Source organism: Molossus molossus, unplaced genomic scaffold (genome assembly GCF_014108415.1).
Source record: "Molossus molossus isolate mMolMol1 unplaced genomic scaffold, mMolMol1.p scaffold_m16_p_3, whole genome shotgun sequence".
NCBI classification, from domain to species: domain Eukaryota; kingdom Metazoa; phylum Chordata; class Mammalia; order Chiroptera; family Molossidae; genus Molossus; species Molossus molossus.
The window spans coordinates 94,256,092-94,280,420 of record NW_023425366.1 but is presented as its reverse complement, the minus strand read 5'-3'; the positions used below and the strand labels follow the sequence as shown (position 1 = coordinate 94,280,420).

At 36.6% G+C, this 24,329-nt stretch overlaps 1 protein-coding gene across 1 annotated transcript in view; it reads left to right on the top strand.

Annotated features, from left to right (window-relative positions):
* FBN2 (fibrillin 2) overlaps positions 1–24,329 on the top strand; it is a 262,104-nt gene that overhangs the window by 148,806 nt on the left and 88,969 nt on the right. Inside the window, exons 12-20 of the mRNA XM_036279132.1 lie at positions 3,805–3,924; positions 4,823–4,948; positions 5,844–5,966; positions 7,997–8,119; positions 13,074–13,226; positions 14,770–14,823; positions 16,394–16,519; positions 19,181–19,306; positions 23,853–23,972. Coding sequence (XP_036135025.1) covers positions 3,805–3,924; positions 4,823–4,948; positions 5,844–5,966; positions 7,997–8,119; positions 13,074–13,226; positions 14,770–14,823; positions 16,394–16,519; positions 19,181–19,306; positions 23,853–23,972 — 1,071 coding nt within the window. The remainder of the gene's footprint in view (positions 1–3,804; positions 3,925–4,822; positions 4,949–5,843; positions 5,967–7,996; positions 8,120–13,073; positions 13,227–14,769; positions 14,824–16,393; positions 16,520–19,180; positions 19,307–23,852; positions 23,973–24,329) is intronic.

Below are 24,329 nucleotides of genomic sequence, written 5' to 3'. Positions count from 1 at the left end.
ACTGCCAGGAAACATGATTATAAAAGTATACAATATATAAAATATTCCCTCTTGCACATATATACACAGTGACAATCTGTCAACTGGAATTTGACTGTTTTGTTTTGCTATTAATATTTGTCATCATGTGTCACTGCATGATGCACTAATTAGCAAGTAAATATAGGCCAGTTCAATTTTTTTTGTAAATTAGCCAGAAATCACCATTTGTTTCATGTCAGTGTAGGGGTGCACATTATTCCTCCACTCTGGGAGAGCTGGTGAACCTTTGGGATAATAAACTATCTTGAAGCAGTTCACCCTGTAGTCATGCTGCCGATCCAGCCTTCTTAACCATGCTTCCTCTAGAGCGTGGTTCTCAGCCTTCCTAATGCCGCGACCCTCTAATACAGTTCCTCATGCTGTGGTGACCCCCAACCATAAAATTATTTTTGTTGCTACTTCATAACTGTAATTTTGCTACTGTTATGAATCGCCATCGGAAATATGGGTTTTCCGACGGTCTTAGGCGATCCCTGTGAAAGGGTTGTTCGACCCCCGAAGGGGTCATGACCCACAGGTTGAGAACTGCTGCTCTAGATTTAGGTCCTGCGGAAAGTGATTTCAGCGACTGTTTCTTTAATTCACCCAAGGGTGATGCACAGGAGATTTGCTAATCACATTAAATGCATGTCTTGAGGTCCTTACTTTTCCTGGAACCCAGGTGAGAAGGACCGCTACCACCCTTTATGCAAACTCGCTGTCTGATGTAGGGTTGGGATTGTATGTCTGCACAGTTAATATGTTAATATAAAATCGCAAACTTCTGAGTTTTACCCACACATTATTACAGACAGTTCCATTCTAGTGTGATCTCATCATCCAGTCCTGAAAAGTTAAAACCTAGGCAGAGTTATCTTCCCATTGTAATTTGTAGGGACAAAGATTAGTATTGGGGCATCTTTTCAGAAGATTTGGTTTAATATTTTTCGTCCTATACTCTTTCTAGTGTCAACTCTAGCCAGCTTGAGTTTGAGTTTATAAACAGCAAGTTGGAATATCAGAAAAAGTTAAAGAGGATGTAAGCCCAAGGTCAGGTGGTAACTGTTTTCATTGCAACTGTGTTTTGAGGAATAACAAACTGCCCTTGCTGTCTGGGAACTTCCGTTAGATAGTGAGGAAGAGGTACAACTTGAAAGGCAGTAACTGTATTATAGGATCAAAGACAAGGAAAATAGAATTGGGTCCATTTTGCTATTATGGGTTCCTCTTAATACCTGAAAACAGTTATATTTACTCATCACATTTTTCTCTCTTTTTCCTGAGAATTCTACTCTAAAATGATTTTTTGTGACTCTTACTATCTATGTAAGTCAAACTGCAGCTAGCAGTAGTTTAAAACTCCATTTAAATTATTCTATTTTGGAATAGTAGGAAAGAATTTTTGTTTCTGTTGGTTCACAAGTAATCGCTTTTTTATTAATTTATTTATTTTTGTTACAGGTGTTTCCCCTTTTTCCCCCATTGACACCCTCCTCCCAATCCACGTCTCCCCCCCCCCAACATTGTTGTCTATGTCCATTGGTTAATCTTTGAGCCCTTGCAAATTAAAAGTGTTTGCTAAATTGGACTAGAAAGTACTTTTTCAAGGGTTAATATTTCTTGCCCCAATAGTATCTGAGAATTTAACCATCTTGATAATCATTGTCTTTCTCAGTTACCTTATGAGTTCATTTTAGGAGTTTAAAATTGCTTTCTCATTTACTTTAGGAGTTTAAAATCCTGTGAATTTTGCTTAAAAATTCTCAGTCCCCAGTGAAAGTGTAGGAAGAAATCAAAGTGCACAGACTGTAAAAGTTAAGTGCTCCCGTTCCTCTGCACAAGGCAAACAAAGGTGAACACCCGAAGTGGGAGACTCAGACTCAGAATAAAGCAGAAGCATGAGGTGTACATTTCAGAACAGGTGATGCTCATTTATGATCAGTTTTACAATATCCTAGAGAACAAATGGGGTTTGAACGTTGTGGATTATAAAGTCACTAAGAGTTTTTTGGTGATTGTTTTCCCTCCAAAATAAAAATAAAAAAGTGAACTAATATCTGTTCTCTGCGTACTGGTCCTTTAGCCCTAAAGGGCTAAGGAAACAGAAATGAATTGCGGCTGTAATGGCAAAATAACTGGCAGAGGCTGTCATAGCAACTAGGGGCCTTGGGGACAGGTTCTCAAGGGGAGGAAAGAGCCCTGAAAAGTGACCCAGCTTCCCAGAAAGTTTACCTAAGGAGAGGGGGTTGGGTGCATGTTTTTCACTAGAACAGAGCTTTACAATGAGGCTTCTATAATGATGCATCTACACACTTTTAATTGTTGCATTCAGTATTACAAAGACAGGGAGAATTTAAGGGATCTTTGAAATTGCAAACTGAAGGTGACATTTTGTACTGGAAAGTTTCTTAAATTATACTTTATATGCTTGCTAATGCTCTAAACTCTCTCTTCTCATTTTGCTTCATTCCTTTGGCTCAGTAGAATTGATGTTATCAACCAAAAGTTTAAAAGTAAGTGAGTCTTAATGGGCTGAAGGTGTCTCTGGATGAATTGAACAAAACATTTGATCTTGTTATTTTTTGTTGTTTTTATTTTATTTGCTATGAGTTTCCTCCCCCCTCCCCGCCCCCACCTCCTTTACTAGAGAGAGTTTAATTGCATTCCATCTGAATGTTTATGTAATTGAGGTTGGTGAGTTTGATAGAGTACAGTTCCTGTTTTAAGAACATCTGTGAAAAGAGTAATCTGTTGATTAAAATGTTAAACCTGTGAATTGATTTTATTGTTGTGCTCTCCAATTTAGCTGAAATTGTATATGTTAATGACTTTTGCACGTATGTGAAATGGCCAAGCATTATGCCCTCACCTGCCAGCCAGGTTTTTAATTTGCCGGCATTCAAAATACGATTTAGTGGGTTTTGCTGAGAGAAGATGAACTAAACTTTTTCTAACACTGGTACATGTGATTTCTCTGGGAGTTGACATCCTTAGTTGTGTAGTTCCTGAATTCTGCGATGGGTTTGCATTTCATCAAGCCTTAGGAGGACTTGAATGAAAAGCAGTGTCATTTCTCCCATTTAGAGTCAAAACTAGTGTTTGCATAAAACTTAGTTTTGTGCAAAAAAAAAAAAAAAATTCCTTTGCCAATTTTAAGATCCTGGGGAAACCTGAAGCTACTGGAAATAATAGGCTTTGTTTTCATGAATTTCCATTTTCTACCCAGCCAGTGTTTGTTACTTCAAAATATGACCAAGCCTCCCTGCATATATAGTTACATATATAGTTGAGTCCACAAAAATAATAACAAAGAAATCCCATAGCCCACTTATCTCTTTCATTAAAACTAATACAAGTAACAACATATAATATAAATATTTATTTTCAAAATGTTCTATTGATCTTCTAACACTGTACCAAGCCTTAGAGAGGCTCTTCACTTCCCCAGACTGCTAAAGATAATATGTATGATAGCCTATTGGAATTCATGGCTGGGTTTTTACAGAGTCCATGATGTTAATCATTGTGCATTATTCCGATTGAAAAATTATTATTGCTTGATTAAAGCAAATTTGCTTGTACTCTCCAATAGGCTATATTTCTGTAAATCTCCATACTGGCCTGTGTATTTGAAGAAAGGAATGTTCATTCATTTATAAATACTCTGCTATTTAGACTGTTACCACTGACTAGCCTCTCAAATTTGGGGGGCCTAAATGTACTTTAAACAAACATTTCTAGAAATGGAGTGAAGTCTATAATGGTTTCTTTTGCTGCTCACAGATGTTGATGAATGCACATCAAATCCCTGCACTAATGGAGATTGTGTTAACACACCTGGATCCTATTATTGTAAATGTCATGCTGGATTCCAGAGGACTCCAACCAAGCAAGCATGCATTGGTAAGGCAGTTTGCTTTCACATGTGAAAATGTTCCGTGAAATACCGCGACCCAAGCAGTTGAGGTTAAAAGTAGATGTATTAAAATACAACATGAAGTAAGTGCTGTTCCATTAGTACAGATTTTTTTTAATACTACCTTCAGGAGAACTCCCTTTCTACATAAACACTATTTGCATATCTAACCCAGGCAACATGGTATCTGGCTTCACAAAAATTCTGTTTATCTTCCTTCCCGAGATCACATTTTCCTTTCTCCAAGTAACATCAGTAGCATTTCTGCTCTCTGATGAACAGAACTTAATATTTATAGTCGTTTTCGTCTCCTGTTCGCTTTGAACCTCACACACAGTCCAACACCAAATCATGTCTAGTCTTTGCCGTCATCCAAACACTCTAGCTCACTGCTGATTCATCTCAGAATTCTTTTAGCAGATGACTCTGCCTGTCTTCTTGTTCATTTCTTATTCATCCACGGGTAGTTGCTTAAACAAACTTACTCCAGAAGTTTTCATCACGTTGCTCTTAATCCAGATATTCTGTAGTTCCTTTATTCTTACTCGCCATTGTAGTTACTTTATTCTTACTCAACGCTGAAGGTCTTCAACCACTGTGTCAGACACAGCTTCCCTGCCTGCCCCCTGTTAGGCCTATGACACACCCCATTTCATTTTTCTCTTTCCCTCTTCAACCAGTTAGGGCTTTAAAATTGCTACACCTACCTATCCAAGGGGAAAAGAAAGAGTTTGTGAGAAATGGAAATTTTGCAAATAAAGCAGCATGAGTTTGTATATTGTATGTAAAAATAAACTGGATAGTTGAAATTAAATTTATGATCTTACTGTCTTTATCTTTAATTATTGTCAAAGAATCATGGTGAGCCATTCTTAATTTCCCCAGATATTGATGAGTGCATCCAGAACGGGGTTCTTTGTAAAAACGGTCGCTGTGTGAATACAGATGGAAGTTTCCAGTGCATTTGCAATGCCGGCTTTGAATTAACTACAGATGGAAAAAACTGTGTTGGTATGGAAATTGCCTGCTCCCTTGCAAAAGATTTTTAAAGGATATACATTATACACACACACACACACACACACACACTGAACCATATATACTGTTTCCATGAAAGCTCACACAACGCAGATGTAAGAGTTCTTCGGGTGACTTAGGGAAAATACAAATGCATTTAACATAAGACTGTTAAAGTGAAACAGCAGATTTATTTTTTATTTTTTTTTGCAAATGTTCTAACAAGGAATACTTCACTGCTTCTGGAATTTTCCTGAGATACATATTTAGTTGTAAGTAGCAGTGATTCTTTGTAGTAACTGTTACTACCTACTGTGTTTCACATGTTGGGTTACAACACCGACAAGATAGAACAGGTCTCCCCCATCCTCAGTCTGGGGTAGATAAAAATGTTTGGCATATTTGAAAATCCATATCTCTAAATTTGTGTTCCTGGTGATGTCTGACAGTACAACAGGCACCAGTACTTCACAGAAATATTCTGTTCACACAGCAACACATAATTCATCCACTGATGAAAGTCCAGATCATTTCACTTACACGGAGGTTTGTCGTTGCTTTATTCTCCCTTACAAAAAGAAAGGAAAAAAAAATTCCTGAAATCATATTAACTTTTTTGGTAATCAAAATAAAATGCTACTCATGTGGTTTTAATAGCCACTAAGCACAAAATTTACTTCATTCTTTTCCTTTACGTTCCTTATACTAACGGCCCTTCACATTCCCCACTACTTGCTCTCGCTCAGTTGGCCATCATTGGGGGGGGGGGGGGGATCCATGTGCACATGGCTCATTAATGTAGTGGAATTTGACTGGCGATTATTTGTGGAAGGAGAGGAAACTGGTTCCCTCCAGGCCAGTGGTGTGAGTTCCTCTCTCTCCTCCGCAGATCATGATGAATGTACGACTACCAACATGTGTTTGAATGGAATGTGCATTAATGAAGATGGCAGCTTCAAGTGCATCTGCAAACCAGGATTTGTCTTGGCTCCCAATGGGCGTTACTGCACTGGTATGTGTGGCTTTGAGATAGGAAAGGAACCGTGATTGAAACCATCTTTTTTCTTTGAATGAATCACGCAAGCATTACTTCAGTTTCTTCATGTGGCTTTCATGTTACTCACATCTCGGGCTAATTCAGGACGGCAGGTGTCTAAAGATTCCTAGAAAAACACACATTGTGGTCGAGGGAACAGCAGTATTTTACAAAACTAATAAAAACAGGAAAAATTAAGGGAATGACACATTGGTTCCAGCAAGTTTGAAAGAGACAATGTAGAAATAATTTCTCTCTACCCGTTGATAAATAAAAAAAAAAGGGGAAGAAAAAAAAACCTTGAAAGGTTTTCATTTTTATGTGTTCTCAGAACTAGATTTTTGACTTTCTATTACTGGTTTTGTATTACATCTTTTCCATAAAGCTAATTTATAGATCATTGATGATAATATCATTATCTAAAAATCTTACATTGATTTACTGAAGAAATAAGGTAAAGACTCCTAACAACTGTTTTGTTCATAAAGCCATTTTGAAGGCCAAGCTCTGGTGATAACTTTAGTAAGCAAAAGAAATGCCTCTTGGAAATAAATAAGGCTATCGTGTGTGTGTGTGTGTGTGTGTGTGTGTGTGTGTGTGTGTGTGTGTTCATTCACAATTGGAGCTTAGTAAGATGAAACAAATTTTGCAGTTCCCAGCTAGAAACAAGTTTTTTATTTTTCCAGTTTTCTCCTTTTAGACAAAATTAACTCCATGGATGCTTTCTGCTTGCAGTGGCACAGATTTATCTGAATACCAAATGAGACTCATAACTAATCCCTATCATTTCAATGAAATTCCAGGGACATTAGAGAGAGAACATCAAGACTAATTCTCATGTTTCTGAATAAAAAATTACTTCTTGACTATTCAAGAAAGGGAAGTCGTACAGAATTAAATAGAACTGTTTTGCTGATTGGACTCATGAAGTCATCTCAGGGTTAGGTGACACAGGATATGAGATTAGCCTCTTTTTTTTTGAAACTTTTTTTATTAATTAATTAATTTTTGTTATAGATGTTTCTTCTTTATCAGCCGTAGACACCCTCCTCCCGATCCCACCCCACACCCCTGTGTCCGTGGGTTACGCAAGTTCTCTAGTTGCTCTCATTCCTTCCCCACCCCGCTCCTCTGAGGCTGTCAGTGTGAACCTTACTCCTTTCTGTGTCTCTGGGTCTGTTTTGTTCATCAGCGTATTTTGTTCATTATATTCCACAAGTAAGTGAAATCATGTGGTATTTGTCTTTCTCTGATTGGTTTATTTCGCTTAGCATAATGCTCTCCAGGTTCCTACAGATTAGCTTTATGTTCCATCCAGTGTGTAGCATTATGTTACAACATGTAATTTATTTCAGAATTTCTTAAGAAAATTAAGTATATATAGATCTCACCAATTTCTGCTTTCTTGAAATTATTTTCATTAATTTTCCTATAACAAATGTAATCCATAAGTCTTGAAATGTTCATGAATTAGTAGCTCTGTGTTTTGAAGGTTGTTTCATCATTTGGGGAAATTGTTTAGTGTCGAATTACCTTGTTAATGTGAAGTACATTGAAAATTAGAAGAGCAACCCCACACTGTTTTGATAATATCAAGTTGATATTAAAGAATCCCTCATAGTTAGAGATGTGTGTGTGTAAATAAAAGGTGATTACAAAAGTTTACCTTGCTTTTAAGAATTTGTTTCACTCAACTGATTGGGATGAAATATTACTTATATTGAACAGAGTTGCCAAATAAATAATGAAAAATGGGTTTGGAAGGCTCTTTTCTTTCTAATGGATAAACCTTCACTTAGTGTTTTTAAACATGTTTCAGAGTTGCTTTAAGATGTAAGATTCCCCCAATAAATTTAACTTAAAATAAAAGATTTGTTATCACATCTATGTTCTTCCACAAGTTACACAATTATAAACAAAAGGTTGAAAGTGTAGAGTAGTGGAAACAGGTGAAAATAAAGTTAAATTTACCCAGCTGTGGCCCGGCTTGTGTTCCCCTCTGGCAGATGTTGACGAGTGCCAAACCCCAGGAATCTGCATGAACGGGCATTGTATCAACAACGAAGGGTCCTTCCGCTGTGACTGCCCCCCAGGCCTGGCTGTGGGTGTGGATGGACGTGTGTGTGTTGGTAAGTGAAATGTTGTATAATGGGCCCAGTGTCCATGTGATCTTTGAAAAGGGAACAGAGATAGATCCATCCAATGGAATCACATACCGCTATAAAAAAGAACAATGTTCTAATACATGAGAAAGCAAGGATGAGCCGCGAAAACATGCTAAGTGAAAGACGCCAATTACAAAGGATCACATAGTGTGTGATTCCATTTGTAAGAAACATCCGTAATGGGCAGAGCTACCTAGACAGCAGGTGAGCAGTGGCTTAGAGCAGAGAGGGTGAGTGAGGGGGTGAAGAGGGGGCTGGCTAAAGGGTATTTCTGGGGTAATGAAAGGTTCTAAAATTAGTTGCAGTGGTGATTGTACATATCTTTGAATATGCTCAAAACTATTTAATTGTACACCTTTAAATAGATGAATTATATGGTATGTGACTCATATCGCAATAAAGCAGGTTTTTTTAAATGGATGGACCCCAGTTATTTCCCTTCAGAAGGCTCTGAGGAGAAGCCGGTCAGAAATGCCAGAGAGGAAAAATAGTGTCCTTGACCTAGCATCCTTGATGATGTCAGATAACTGATTTCTAAATACAATGGATTTAGATTTCCCAATTAATAATAAAGAAGGGAGAAAGGGGCGATTATAGTTATATTCAAGTAAACTCGTGTTTTTACCCACACAAAATATAAAATGTCTATAATCAATACCCTAGAAGTTGGACTTCTATCAAAAGCTAGAAATGTTTTAGTATAGTTGCTATTCATCACTGTGCTGCAACTAACTATAGAAACAAAGGAAGAGAAAGATTTTATTTAATTTGAAGTCATTTAAAACTTCTTTTGGATACTTTATGCCATGAAAATCATTCAACGTTGCCAGTCATCAGCTTTAAAGAAGCAGGAAAACAAAAATGTCATTGGCATTTCAAACCAACCAGCACGTTCTAATAACAGTAGCAGAGTTAGTTGTAAAAATACATTTAATACCTTTTTTTCTCTGAAACGCTTTCATGAGACCTCTACAGTGCATTAGCTGTTGTACGCCCTCTCTTTTCCAGATTACACACGAGAAGGCAGACACACTCATTCACTCAAAGTGATTTTAAGAGAAATGAAATTCTTTCTTAGATATAGGTGATAACACTTGACTCTTACCTGTGGGAATGAAAACATTTGGATCCCCAAGGGCGGGGGTTGCGGGGGGTAAAGAAGCAACAGCAGATGGAAATAGTCTGTCCACTTAAATTCATGCACTCACTCCAATCTAGGGTTTAGTTCAGTTTACACAAGTGTCAGTGCTTTGTTCAGGGATATTTCAGGTACAGCAGCTGGAAGAACGCAGCCCCTTCCTGCAAAGAGAGCTAAAATAAAGTGTGTCCTGTTGGCTTGATACACTTATTTGATTTTTTTCTTTTACCTAAATGATTCTGTTGACATTGACAATGAGTACGAAACCAGTTTTGGAGGGAGAAATTTTTTTTTTTTTAATTTTAAGCAACCAACACATTTTGGGTAGTTGTTAGGAATCCAGTGTTCAAACACAAGAAAAGCATTCTCTTGTTCACACACGGAAAAGGCATCAGAAATGGTTGGAAGCCCTCTCCAGTTTTTCACAATTGTGGCCACTTAAACTTTTTAATAAAAACGCCCTTTGTTCTGTGTATAAAGTTATATATTACTGTTCCCACATCATGCTAATTGTGTTTTCTCCATGCCTTCTGTTTTTGGTGATGCTTCTGAGATCTACCGATTGTTGAAGTTAGAAACAGATCGCTGTGGTGCATTATTCTCAGGGTTGGCACTTTAATTTTAGATCTTTTTTTTTTTTATTTGTTCGTTTCTGTCTCCCTAGATACTCTGGGGTTTTTATTTTTAGAAAATTGAACTGTGACTGTAACTAGTACGTTGCAGAAGGCTGACTCACAGGCAGGTGTAACCTTCGTGAGCAGGATGTTTTCCGAGTCCTCCAGGGGCTGACGCGGGGGGGGGCGGGGGGGCAGGGAGAAGGCGGACGCACTGGCCGTCCTACTGGCTTCAGGATTTCTGGGCTTCGCAGATGTTGAAAGCCAACCTCTTCCTTGGGGGGTACTCTGTGGGTCCCTCAGAGGCACTCAGCTGCCCTTCCTGAGATGCAGGCACTGTATTTTTCTTCCTCGTGGGTACTCCTTGTCCCCCAACCTTTGGTCTTTCAGCATTCCCCTTCAGACAGACTGTCTCTGATGGTTCTCATCACCCCTCCACGTGAGGACCCTGTCTTTATGTGGCCTGTGTCCAATGCATAAGACCTGCCCATCCTTGGCCCTGTTTACCGTGTAAATAGAGGCTGATCTCACCTCCCATTGCTCCTGCCAAAGGAATAGCAGCCACTTACCTTGGCCTGTTAGGTATCCCAGGCAGAGGCATAAGAGGTGATGAGGGAACACCTCCTACGCATAGCCTAGCTCTTGCCAAAAAACAAAAAAACAAAAACAGTCCTTTAGAAAAACCATCTCTTAATTGCTGCTCTCAAACAATAGCCTCAATGCGAGAGGGAGGAGGTTAAGGTACAGGTACAGTAACTAGTTTTCTGTGTCTGCTGTCTTCAGGATGGCGTCTCCAAGTTCATCTTGTTATCTGATATTCAGCACCATGGGATTTCAGCGAGAATTTTTTTTTTTTTTTACATCCTGTTACATTAGCTTCAGAATAGGTCAGCATCTTTATGAACACTGACATTTGTGTCAGCTAAAGGTTAATTTTCTTTTTTTTTTTTTTATTCTAGTTCTGTTACTTACTAGCTGTACAGCCTTGGACAAGATACCTCTGTGCTGCTTTTTCCCATTAGTTGCTTTGAGGATCAAATTAATTAATATACGATTCATCTGTTGAAAAGCCTCGAATAATGTCAGGCACATAGAAAATGTCCAATAAGTTAGCTCTTACAGTTATTATTGTTTTATCAAATTAGAAGAATGGCATAATGTCTAAGGCATAGTCTTAGAGTTGCTGCTTTATGCAATGAAGTCGATACTAGAGAAGAATAAAATAAAATTAACATTTTATGTCCATACATAGTACTTCACCAATGTGTATAGACTCTGATCATTACCTAAGGAAATCCTTTAAAAGTTCCAATTTTTAAGAAAGAAAGGCATGGAGAAATTTGATAACATATGGAAAAGATTCAGCCTGGCACTTGGGCCCATCCGCTGCCAAAGCATTCCTGTGGGCACGTTCTGAGCGTGCCCCTGGTGTTGGCACCTCGTATCCTGTCCACCTGTGAACAACGGCTGAGTTCCATTGGAAGAGTCTAATGTGAACCTGGTTCTGGTCTTGAACAGGAAAAGGTTGACTGTCCTCGTTAGAAAAAGAGAGGAGAAAAATAAGGTTGCCTCCATTTTTTTTTTTTTGTATTTCCTATGTGTCCTAGGCTCTGTGCTTCATGCTTACCAAACACATTCTCGTTTATAATATAGACTCTCTCCTTATTTAATGGATGACAAAATCTTAAGTAATTTAAGTTAGGTCATCCCACGGGATCAGAGCCTGGGACAATCTGTGTCCCTAAAGCCCGCACATAAACTACACTACCTTCTTTTTTCCATGAACCTTCTGGTGTTGTTAACCTGTGATACAAACCAGTGTGTAACCTGTCTCACTCTTCGAGTGAGTACCATAGGCTTTTTATCAACTCGCTTCTGAAAATGGTATGTGGCTTGTGTTCTTAACATGAAAACAGAAATAACTTTGACCATTCTATGATGCCTTCTGACATAGTTGGTGATATCCAATGAACTCACACAAGTCATATTGAGAATCATGAACCCTGTTGTGTTTGTGCAAATTTGTCTTTGCATCGAGTTCTGCACATGTGTGTAACTCAGAGCAGAAGCACAGAGGGGCAACACGTGCTCTCTGTGGGGTTGGGTGGTAACTCACACGGCCCACTTCCACTGGGGCTTGTACACATCGAGTTGTTTTAGTGACGAGAAACTACCAGACCATGAGGAATTACTGGGTGGCTCACTTTGCATAACAAGTAGATAAAATTATTCCCAACAAGTTGTGAATAATTATAGATATGTATAATGAGGGTTATTTCTTTGATGGAATTACCTTGTCGATATATACTTTATGATGATCTGAGTTTTTACAGTTCATCATTTACTGTCTCATAAAGTTGTAGCATATTTTATGAGAATTTAGAGTGAGAAACCCGAAGGATATTCTTCTTTGAGACATAGCATGACACAGCAGAAAGAGGAGGGACGTGGGGCGGGGGGTCACATGAGTCTGAGCCCGAATCCCAGTTCAGGCACTGGACCATCTAGGACTTGGAGGTGCTTAATGTCATCCCTCTGAACCTCATTTTCCTCATCTGTAACATGGATAATGACCAGTATCCTCGGGAGTTGTTGACCTGCATATTCAATGAGATGATGTCTAAAGCAATGATTACAATGCCAAGGACACATAGTGGTAGTTACTATTTTTAAAACTGGATTTATTGAGAGTCTGGGGTTAAAACATAGTACATAGGGGTTGAAAAGGGAGCAAGGTCAAGCAGCGTCATTCTAAAGTAGTTTAACTTCATTGTACTTAATTGTTCATGAGAACTTCTAAGATAGAAATAGTAATGTGTCATCTTGAGTAGAATATAGCCAGTGATTGGCGCTCAGAGCGTGTTTATAACTGGGAATATACCTGGTGCGGTGAAAAGCCTGTGAGGAAAACGGGAATAAATAATGGCTGGTTGTGTAGCACATAAAACTGCTTGGAGGAAAAAACGAGTTGTTGCTATGGATTCATTCTTTTCCTCACTCAACAGACAGGCACTGATTTCTTACACTATTAGATGCTAAAGATACAAAAGGAAAAAGTGGCAGATGCCCTCTAGAAGCTTCTAGTCTTAGGCTAAAAGAAGCCTTAGTTTTGAAATCTCCTGGTCTTGATCACTACCCCAAATTGTTGTTCTTCTGTGTCCTTCAGATACGCACATGCGCAGTACATGCTATGGTGGAATCAAGAAGGGGGTGTGCGTCCGCCCCTTCCCGGGCGCCGTGACCAAGTCCGAGTGCTGCTGTGCCAATCCAGACTACGGTTTTGGAGAGCCTTGCCAACCGTGCCCTGCTAAAAACTCAGGTAGTCCCACTGGCTGGTGTCACACCTGATAAAGAATCTAGAAATATAACATTAGATACTTGGCCAAAGAGTACATCAGGTCTGAAGTGTTTTGTCATTATTTTTAATTGAAGAAAAGAAATCCAAACCTGTGTTGGTATGTGAGACATATGATGAGATTTGGCTTGTATTTACCTAAGCTCTCTAGATAAAGAGAACACGTGGCGAATAGGAAAATGTATTTGCTGATCCAATTATGATTGCTAACACAGTTTTCACTTGAATATGTCAGTCTTGATGTCCTTGATCTGTGATGTCATTGTGAAGACAAATAGCATAAAATTTACTTATTGCTTTCGAGATTATAATAACTTAACCAGAACCTGATTTTATTTATTTATTTTTAGCTTAACGCAGAATGGTCTTAGGCCACAGTCTGTCAGTAATTCCAGACTCTTAGGTTGATATGGTTGATCTGTTTATCCATACTTTTACTAAGCCCGTATTGAATATATAAGCCTGTACTGCGTAATATGTAAGTACAATATGGATTGAAAAATGAACAGAGTCTCTTTTTCTTCAAAATTGGAGGTAGTTGAGAATATAGGTAGGTGAACATATAAATTGCAATTCAATGTGATTAGCCCTTTTAAAGGGACGTAAAGAACTGAAAGAGCAAAAAGGAAAGAGTAGTTAGGTGCCTGGGGAAGCTGGGAAAGACTTAACTGAGAAGGGCATGTTTAGTTTGGTCCTGGAAAGAAGTAAGAACTTCCCACGCGGAAGGTAGAAGAAAAGCATCCCCGCAAAGGAAATGGCTTGTGCTTCCATTAGAAATTCTAAATGGATTGTTCAAACTTTAGCAAAACAATGAGATTTTATCTAGAAATAAATGGGAATGTAGGATACAATAAAGAAAGCATTTACCTCATGAGGAAAAGTTGAACTAAGTAATGAATGCTGTTGATAAATGTCAGAAAAAATAGAAAGTTAGCTCTCAACATTAAACTTTATGAAGATGATTTTCTTATTGAATATATAAGATTGTGGTTATTTTGTAATGATAAAGGACGTTCAAAGCAGACATTAAAGACTAAAACACATATAAATTGGAAAAATATTTTTCTTCATTTATAAGGAATTGACATTAATCAATAAGGGATGTTGAAATCCTCATAGAAGTGCAATGTGCACAAATAAGATTTTACACAGTAGAAATGCAAATGCCATATTACCAAATAAAAATGCCAATCTTTCTAAAATTAAAATAAAATAAAAATAAGATGTGATTTTTGTTTATTAGATTGGTGAAGTATAGGTGATTGATTTTTTTTGGTGCTCTGGAGGGTGTACAAAAATAGATACTCTCTTAAAACCTGGCACATTTAAAGAAAAGAGGGCTATTTTGGGAATTCTTGTAATAATTATGTTCTAGAAATAGTCTTTTTTTCTCATTTAAAAATTAATGCATGTAATTCTAGTGATATTTTTGGAATTATGTAAGTAATTTGTATAAAACAGATATAGTTTAGAGTTTTTAATTTCTATATTTGTTTTTATCATATAGCTGAATTCCATGGTCTATGTAGTAGTGGAGTAGGTATCACAGTGGATGGAAGAGGTAACTCTATTCTTCATCTTATAATAATTATATGACTGTATAGCTTTATGATTCTATTGTAACATTATGAATAAGATTATATTTAATATAAAATATATCAGTATAAAATGATAAGATAAATTCTCTCTTGGAAAAATGGTTATAAGCTAGATGATTATGAAGTGCTACATAGATGCACCTCTTTCACAGTGGAAAAATACTTATCTGTTAAATACGCATTGTTAGAAATGTCAGTAACAAGCTACACCCATGATTTTATGGATGCCATTGCTTAAGAGGAGGCTAGAGTTGGTATTTAGGTTAAAAAAATAAACAGCAAGTTAATTTTTATTAAAAAATTGAATAATGATGCTAACATGGTTAAAAAAAATTTTAAGACATATTTGGTATGGATCAAGTTTGGGATATACTGCCCTAAAAATAAATTGTTATGACTTTCTATGCTTAAGAATACTAAAATGTTTTTAGCCAACTAAAGACATGAAATTTATTGAAGTTTTCTTATTTTAAATTTAGCAACAAGATTAACAAATTTCAAAATGAAAACTTAAATATTAAGTACATATGTGTTTATCTGAAGGTTATTTTGTATGTTAATGTACATATAATTACATTTGTTTTTTAAAATAAAACTATAGGGTGCTGTTAATCTTCATTTTACATATATATTCTACTTTCATGTCTGAGAAGACTTTAGACAAATTATAGGTTAGTTGACAGTATAATATCGCATATTTGCAATAAATATCAGAAATCAGAGTAAAGAGAACTTTGATAACATGTTTCTCCCAAAAATAACATGAAAAGGCTAGCATCTCTGGAGTTTTTATGGTCTTCCAAATTCTAGAAAATAATAGTCTCAAAATTTGAGCATAGTGACCAAAATTTGATTTTATGCCTATTCTATATTTTATTCCCTCTCAGTACGGCCTCCCTGACAGACCTGGCCACCTGTTGAAACTGCTTGGTTGTTCGTACAAACACATTTCTCATGCCCCACTGCACATGGGTGACAGAGAGTTGATGTGTTCATGGCTTATTGTAAAACATTGTGTTCTCAAGACTCTACTTTTGAACTGTCCTCTCCATTAATTTCAACTTATCAACAGAGAAACATTTATTAAGTATCATATTACTTAGTTGACTATAAAAATATGATAATAAAATAGAAATATCCCATGCCTTCAGGGACCATAAAATTACATAGGCCACCCTAGTAAATCTTTGTCTTTTAATTAGATGGTCATAATACCTATCCTTTAGATTTTGAGCCAACAGCCTATAAATTTCTTTATTAATTTTATCAAAAGTACAGGCACATTACATGGTTTAATTCTTTGAATTTCTGACAATTTCCCTCGTTTTTCTTATGAGTTACCAAGAAAGTGTCCTGTGTCTCTCAGTTTTATTCTGACTCCTTATTTTCATTTCCTTTTACTTTCTGAAAGGTAGGCAAATTGTGGGTTTGCCGAGTTAAACACTTCATATGTTGAGTGATCTTTATTAGACCTGCATGTATCGACAAACAATAAAATGTCTGTGAGCATTAAACTTTCGGCATTTGATGCAGATATCAATGAGTGTGCTTTGGATCCCGATATATGTGCCAATGGAATTTGTGAAAACTTACGTGGTAGTTACCGTTGTAATTGCAACAGTGGCTATGAACCAGATGCCTCTGGAAGAAACTGTATTGGTAAGTTACTTGTTATATTTATATAGGAGCCTTTTATATAGTTGAATCCCATGGATTGTAGGAGAAATCACAGGACAAATAAATTACTAAACCTAGAGATTTTACAGTTTCTCTTGTTTCCTTCTGAATACACAAAGATATAAAAATTTTGGAATCAGACAAATTCTTTTACACAGTAACAACTTCTTAGTGGTACAACATAGTATTTAAATTATCTCTCTCTTTTTTTTAATTTAAATTTATCTTTTCTCAAAAGAATGGACTTATGCTAAATTAATTGGCCTGTTTTTTTTCTGCATGTATCTTGAAATGGACTTCAAGAATTAACAGGGCAGTTTAGATAACAGCAAATTAAAAAAATAAAGTCTTACAGGTTGACAGGCTTTAACTTACATGCTACAACATATCCAAACATGACAACCGAGATGGGTGTTTCTTTTTGTGATTTATAAGAGAATGTTTGAAAACACTCAGGTATGTAGTTCAGATATTCAAGAATTTGTAAAGAATCTACATTTTCCCAAAGAGCACTTGAGTTCACTTTTATAAAATGAATGTTATGCAATCCATCATTATCTGTGATAATTTTGATATCTAATCACTGATGACTCTTACATTCAAGTCTTGATGATTATGATTAAAAAGAAATACATTCTTCAGCCTGACTGGCATGGCTCAGTTGGTTGGAGTGTCGTCCCATGCACAGAAAGGTGATGGGTTTTATTCCAGGTCAGGGCACATACCCAGGTTGTGGGTTCGATCCCCAGTCAGGGCACATGCAGGAGGCAACCGATTGATTAATGTTTCTCTCTCTCCTTTCCTCTATCTAAAATAAAAGAATGAAATAAAATAAAACAAAAACATTTTTCTGCATTTATGGTATTGACTTTTACTATTGACTATGTCTATTTGATATTGAGTTGAAGAAATACATACAGATGGCTATATAAAATTATATTAAATATCATGTACTTATAATAGATTTTGACACCTGCAGAAAAGGGCACCAGCCAAAGATTATCGAACATTTACAAAATAGGCAAACCGGCTAGCTTTTATTAGCCAAAAGCAAAGCTATTTCCAGCGTACCTTGCAAGTCGAGTTGAGCACATGGGCACCTACTGAAAACAGTCAGTGAGCATTCCACACTGAGCACGAGTCATGGCACTGCTTAACTCTTTAAAGTAGGTATATGCATAATTTTGATAAAAATTAAAACTAGATAATAAAAATAAAAATGAAGTCAAATTCCAGTTTTCATTTGTTAGGGCTGCTGTAACAAAGTACTAAAAAAATGGGTTGCTTAAAACAAATTTATTGTCTCAGTTTGGGAAGCCAGAGTCCAAAGTCAAGGTGTCCACAGAGCCATGCTCTCTAATGGCTCCAGGGGAGAACCTGTCTTTTCCTCGGCTAGCTTCCGGTGTTTGCCAGCAATCCTTGGCATGTCTTGGCTTGTAGATATGTCACACTAGTCAGATGTTCCTCTGTTCCCGGTGTCTGCACATCATCTTCCCTCTAAGGGTGTCTGACTCTCTTTCCCTTTTTTATATGAACACCTGTCATATTGATTTACAACCTGCACTAATTACCTCATTTTAACTAGATTACCTCTATAACAGTTCTATTTCCAAATAAGGTCACATTCTGTGGGGCTGAGGGTTAGGACTTCAACGTATATTTTTTGAGGGACACAGTTCAACCCATACCATGGGGTAATGGGTAAATATACTGTGATGCAGCCACTTGATAAAACAAACAATATGGGGGAAGTTATGGTAATGCTTAAAAAATAACACTAATTTTTAAAAATCAACATTTAAAATTGGAACAAAAACATAATATTGAAAGAAAAAATCAGATAAAATACAAAAAGGTTAATATTAGTAGTAGTTATGGGAAATGTTTTTTTCAATCTCTGTTTTCCAAATTTTTACAATGTCTGTATATTGTTTGGTCAAGTACAATGTTATTTGCAAGACAAAAAATGTAACTTTCAGTAAAAGAAACTCTTTACCCCCAACTGCAATTTTTATTTGTTATTAATTATATTTGCAAAAATGGGAGTGCAGATATAAAGATAAATTCAATGTGAACTTCTTAAATTTGAACTTTAAATATCTTCTAGGCTGTTCTAGACTGCTAAAGAAATATATAAAATACATCATTAATTTCCATTAATAATTGTTTCTGAGGTAAAAACATAATGGGAAAAGATTAGTAAATACCTTTTGTTTAACTGCCACTTAATGCATTCTTTATTAGAATTTTAATAAAAACATTTTAATTGTTATTTTTATTACACATAAGCAAGCATACAGGCAAATGAGTTTCATATTTTAATCAATATCATCGGTGCTTAAAATATATGTAACATAATACCACTACAGGACAGTGAGTAAATGAAGAACAAAGCAGTATGTGTCTTTTCCAAACTGCAACATATCCCCCAGGGACTTCAAAACATCTTAAAAGTGGCCACCAGCATAAGACTTTGCCATTTGAATAAAATCAAATACATTTTGCTTGGGATCAAAGAATGTGCTGTGGCTACAAAGAGACTATGCCAAGGAGAGGGGTGAGGAAAAATAAAAATAAAACAGCGTTGGACACTGCTGTATGTTTCAACATGTGTGTCTCCTGTCTTCTGGTGGTTGCTTCCAGACATTGATGAGTGCTTGGTGAACAGACTGCTCTGTGACAATGGCCTGTGCCGGAACACACCTGGGAGTTACAGCTGCACGTGCCCCCCCGGGTATGTGTTCAGGACTGAAACGGAGACCTGTGAAGGTAAGAGCTGTCTTCCTTGCCTAAGATGTAAATAAGTAAGCACCTAGCTGGCCATAGCTGTCAAGTGCGTTGACAAACTAATACAGTAAAGAAGAGTCTTGTTGGAATATTTTTCATAATTTTATAGTCTTGTTCAGCTAATCTGCCAGTTTTAGAAATAGTGTGCACCTGATACAGTTTTTGAATACCATCAGTTTTGTTCCATTCAGATAAAAAAACAACCAACATTAGGAATAAACATTTTGAAGTCTAAAAACAAATTTTTTTAAAAAAAGTGAAAGGAGCCAGTTTGTTTTACTTGCTGAAATAAAATATCAGATTTTTTGTTGTATTTACCTTGTTTTTCCCTTTTTTAAAGGGGAAAACATTAGACGGGAGGAACCTGGATTGTAATACCAAATTCGGTTCTGAAAGCATTTTATTTATGACATGATTGATATAATAATACCTCAGAGGTTGGCCCAGAAAATATTGGGAGCCTAAAGATGATCATCTTCATTAAATTTATAGTCTAAAAAGTATTGTCCTTTTCATTTGATAATTTAGAAGTTACTGTTTGGGCTTGTAGATCATAAACCAGCATTTAAAAGCTTTTTCTTTTAACCACATTTTTATACAGTGGACGTTACATGAATGAGCTAAATGCTTAGGGAAGGCCTCATTTCTAGCGAGATACCAGCTAAGTAATGAGTGCATTCAATTCTATTTTTGTTTCTTGATCAAAGTACTGTGTATTTCAGAATAATCTGTTGTATGACTACTAGTCATCGTTCCTTTGGAGTCTCATGACACGAACTTACAGAAGTGTCCCATGACATTATCAAATGCAATAACTACTCCTGAATAGTAACTTTTTAAAAAGAGATTTCATCTTAAATTATTTTGAATAGCCCTTTCATTATCTGTTAAAGTATTTGTTTCTTACTGACTCCAAAGTCAAGAAGACCGCAATGGTAATATTATGCAAAAAGATGTTAACATCCTCTCTTCGTCTTATTGTTGAAGTTCAAAGCATTCTTGTGAACAGAAACAAGTTAGGACTGGAACAAGATGCCGGAACACAAATGATTCAGCTGAAGTCGATGAAATGCAATTACCAAGTGCAATTCTAGGTTTGAATTGAAATTGGAGGGACCACTGAAAAACAGTAATTAGCCTGAAGAAAGAAAGAAGGGGGGGGGGAGGAATGAAAACAGTGTAAAACACAGTTTTCGTAATCTTAGTTCTGGTAACTGTTTCCCCTCCTGCCCACCCCATCTTACAGAGGCTCCTCACAGAAAAGCCCTCATCCCATTCCCAATTAAAGTACTTGAAGGTTCATCTTCTCCATAGATACGCAGGGGGGCCCACTTGAGAGTTTTGAATATCTTTCTGTAAAATATAAAAGCTGTCATTTTAAACTCACTCAGGCTTCTCAAATGTATTCAACCAGAGCCTTTATTTTCTAGCACCCACGTGCACCCCCCACAACACCTGTTATTATTCAAAATTGCTCTGAGAAAAGTACTCAGTAGAAAACTATTCTAGCTGTATTTCCTCCAGGAGTAAGTATTTTGGTGAGTGGGAGAAGGGATGTCAAGAGTTTATTAATCATTTTTTTTCTTTATTCCCAACTTTCCACACTTCCTTCCCACTGTCTTTTATCATTGTAGCTATTGTCTGTTGGAGGATAAGCTTCTGTTAGATGTCAAGAGACTGAAAGCAACAACAGATTAGGACAGCTTCTTGATGTAACCGGGAAGCTGATGATTATTAGAACTGGTCTTCCTGTCTACAGGGACAATACCCTTCTGTGCTGTTGCTGGAGGACTAAATAGATAAGGTCTTTGATTCGGTGTGGTCCAAGTTCGGTTTGTATACTGAATTGTCAATCATACGTATCGTATATTCCCTCCATTTTACCACGTAAGATGGAGTTGAAGGGTACGAAAAGCCGACAAACCAAAAAATAAAGAAGAGGCAGGACTTGGGCACTTACATGAACAGGTGCAGAGGAGGAGAAATAGTGTAATAGTATAACGTTGGACGATTCCATAAATATCACGGCACGTTACTACACAATCAGGCAACGGTGAGGGTTGGAAATAGTTCTCTTCACTTATTTTGTCCAAAGGATAATTGTTTCTGATAAGTCTGAGCCTTTACTTTAATATCTGTCATCCATCAGAAAGAAGTTCATGTTATGTAAATAAAAAGAAATGATAGAGACATATTTTGGCCTTAACTTATGGCATTGGTGGAAATATCAGTCATTTATCATGAGAAACCTAACCAAGTAACTTCTACATTTCCTTCCCACTGTTATTTGCATTTTATGAAATGTTTTGCCAAAAAAGTAGACCTGAAGGCCACGCATCTCTTTTTCCCTTGGGTCTCCTTTTTCTTTCCACCATTGAATTCACACAGTAAATGTGTCTGTCTGAAGCGGTTCTCTTCATTCTGTTCTTCCTAAACTAATTTCCAAAGACTAGACAGGGAATTATTAGCAGATTCATTACAGACTCTAACTCTCTCTGTACATATTTGTTGTATTCACTAATTGTGCTTGTCATTCACATTTTCAATAGGCTATTTTAAATATATAATAGCAGCAATAATTAAGTTCCTCTGATATTTCAGACTGAAGTTACAAAAAATTTATTTTACTTTTTTGTTTGAGCTCTGAGAGCCTGTGAAAGTAAAAATTTTTACAGCAAGCACTGTGGTTTAGATTGTGTTTCCAGTGACATAACTAGTTAAATGTAAACCAGATGTGCTTTGAAGTTTATTTCCAGGAATGTACAGTGAACTGTTTCAATTCCTGGTTCCATGACATTTATAACATAAAAACATTGTATTTAAGGAAAAATTAAACAGTTCATATCTGTAGCTGTCATTGAATGTGTTTATAGTTTCTGAGTTCATAATTGCTTAATTTAACATAGGGATTTTGAAAATATATAATATCGACATTTTTCTGTTTCGGGAGCTTCTTATAAATGAAATTAATAGGTGAGCTATATATAGTCTGCCCTCAGATTAGTTATCTGCTTCCTGACTATCTGATTCCTTTTTTACATTGCATTTTTACTGAAAGAATGTTAGTACTCTGGGATAGATTTGTTTCATTCCAAATCTGTGTTATATTTACAAAACCTGCTCTTGCATTTTTCTTTTAAGAGGTTTTCTTGCTACAAACAACCTGAAAGAAAGATGTATTTATATTTCCTCAAACAATTCTTACTTCAAAAATTAAATGACTACCTGGGTCCTTCTTTAATAGGTTTGAAGTAACAAAGAAGGAACACACCTGTTTTCCACATTGATTTTTAAATTTGTATTTCGAGTCTACTGACTTGAAAGTCAACAGCGGGCCCTGCCTTCTCAGGACCAGTTTAGTTTATATTTGATTTGAGACAAACAAGAGTGAGCATTATAATGTTATAGTTATTTGTCTGCATGTTTTCCTCAATATAGTATTTTATATTTAACTCAAAGAGGTGTTTAGTAAAAAATAATAATAAGTATTCTGATGAACTTGGAAACCCTAATGTTCAAAAAAGAAATGTCTTAGGTATGTTGATCTCTTTCAGATAATTAACCAAATACAAACAGAAATCTGTATACCCCTTCTTTAAATTGAGTGGTTTGAATTTATACCGCAAGTCCGGCTTTGATAGTGTTGCTGGCACTTCAGCTGAAACTTGTATTTATTTTTAATTAATTCATGTTAAACTATTTAACTTTATTGGTTTGGCATTTGCATTAGTCACCACTTAGAACATAGGCATAGTCTAATTCTGGTTACTTCTATCAACAGGAATTGTTCAGATTATGGTATTATGATTTGATTTAGGACTCAAATGAAATTAATGGATAACAAGATCTATATGAAGCAATTACAATTTTTTTTTTCTCGTTTTTATTTTACCAAACTTATATGTGCTTTAAAGAACTCTCCACACATTTACAAACATGTAAATGTGAACAGGCTAAAGAGAGATGGAGGTGGGTAAGGCCCGGAGGAGAATGCCACACCTGACATTGAAATTTCACCCTTATCGCCTGATTTGTATCCAGGAGTTTGGAATTAAAGCCAGCAGGGTGATGTTTTATCTCTAATATAGGCTCTTTAAATTCTTCCAAAATCTCACAGAGCCATGAATAGCAGAAATCGTCAGCCTTTGTTTGTGTGTAGCCTGTTGCATGGAGCAATGTGTTGACTTCCATGGACTCAAAATTCCAGTTTCCCACAGGACAGTTCCATCTTATTATGGGGGGCAATTAACCCACTTTATGTGAACTTGCAGTAAAATCGTGAAGGTTCACCTATTAAACCCTTTCAAAGGGCTGCTTCCTGTGGCCCTCCTGCGTCCCCGGTCGTGTGTGTGTATCCAAGCTGTAAAACACACGTCTCCGCTCCCCATTCACTTTATGCTTCCTAGATCCATATTAAAATGACAAGAGCCAAGTTTACCAGACATTCTGGCATAGCGTGGCTTGTTGGAATAATATTTTCCAGAAACACATGGCAGTTCTAACAGAATCTTTTCCTTCTGGATTGTAGATATAAATGAATGTGAAAGCAACCCATGTGTCAATGGGGCCTGCAGGAACAACCTTGGATCTTTCAATTGTGAATGTTCTCCTGGCAGCAAACTCAGCTCCACAGGATTGATCTGTGTTGGTAAGACGCATGCACCGTGCCGATGTTTCAGTTTCCTGCAGAGATGAGCAGAGACCTCAGGCCTCGCGGTGGATAAGAACAGAACATGATTACAGGAAGCTCGTAATTACGAGTTACTCTAGTTGTTTTTTCTTGTTATCAGCCTAGGAGTAAAACATGATAGCATAAACTGGACAGGCTCTTAAATTTTATTAGATTATAGGAAGTGTTCCCTTCATATAAATAGATATATTATGCTGTAAGTTATAAGCATTTCCATACCACACACATATTTATATTCGTTACTCGAAGAACGCCTTAGGCATCAATACAATCAAATCCCAGCTGCATACTTTTTATAAACAACATTCAAGGGTA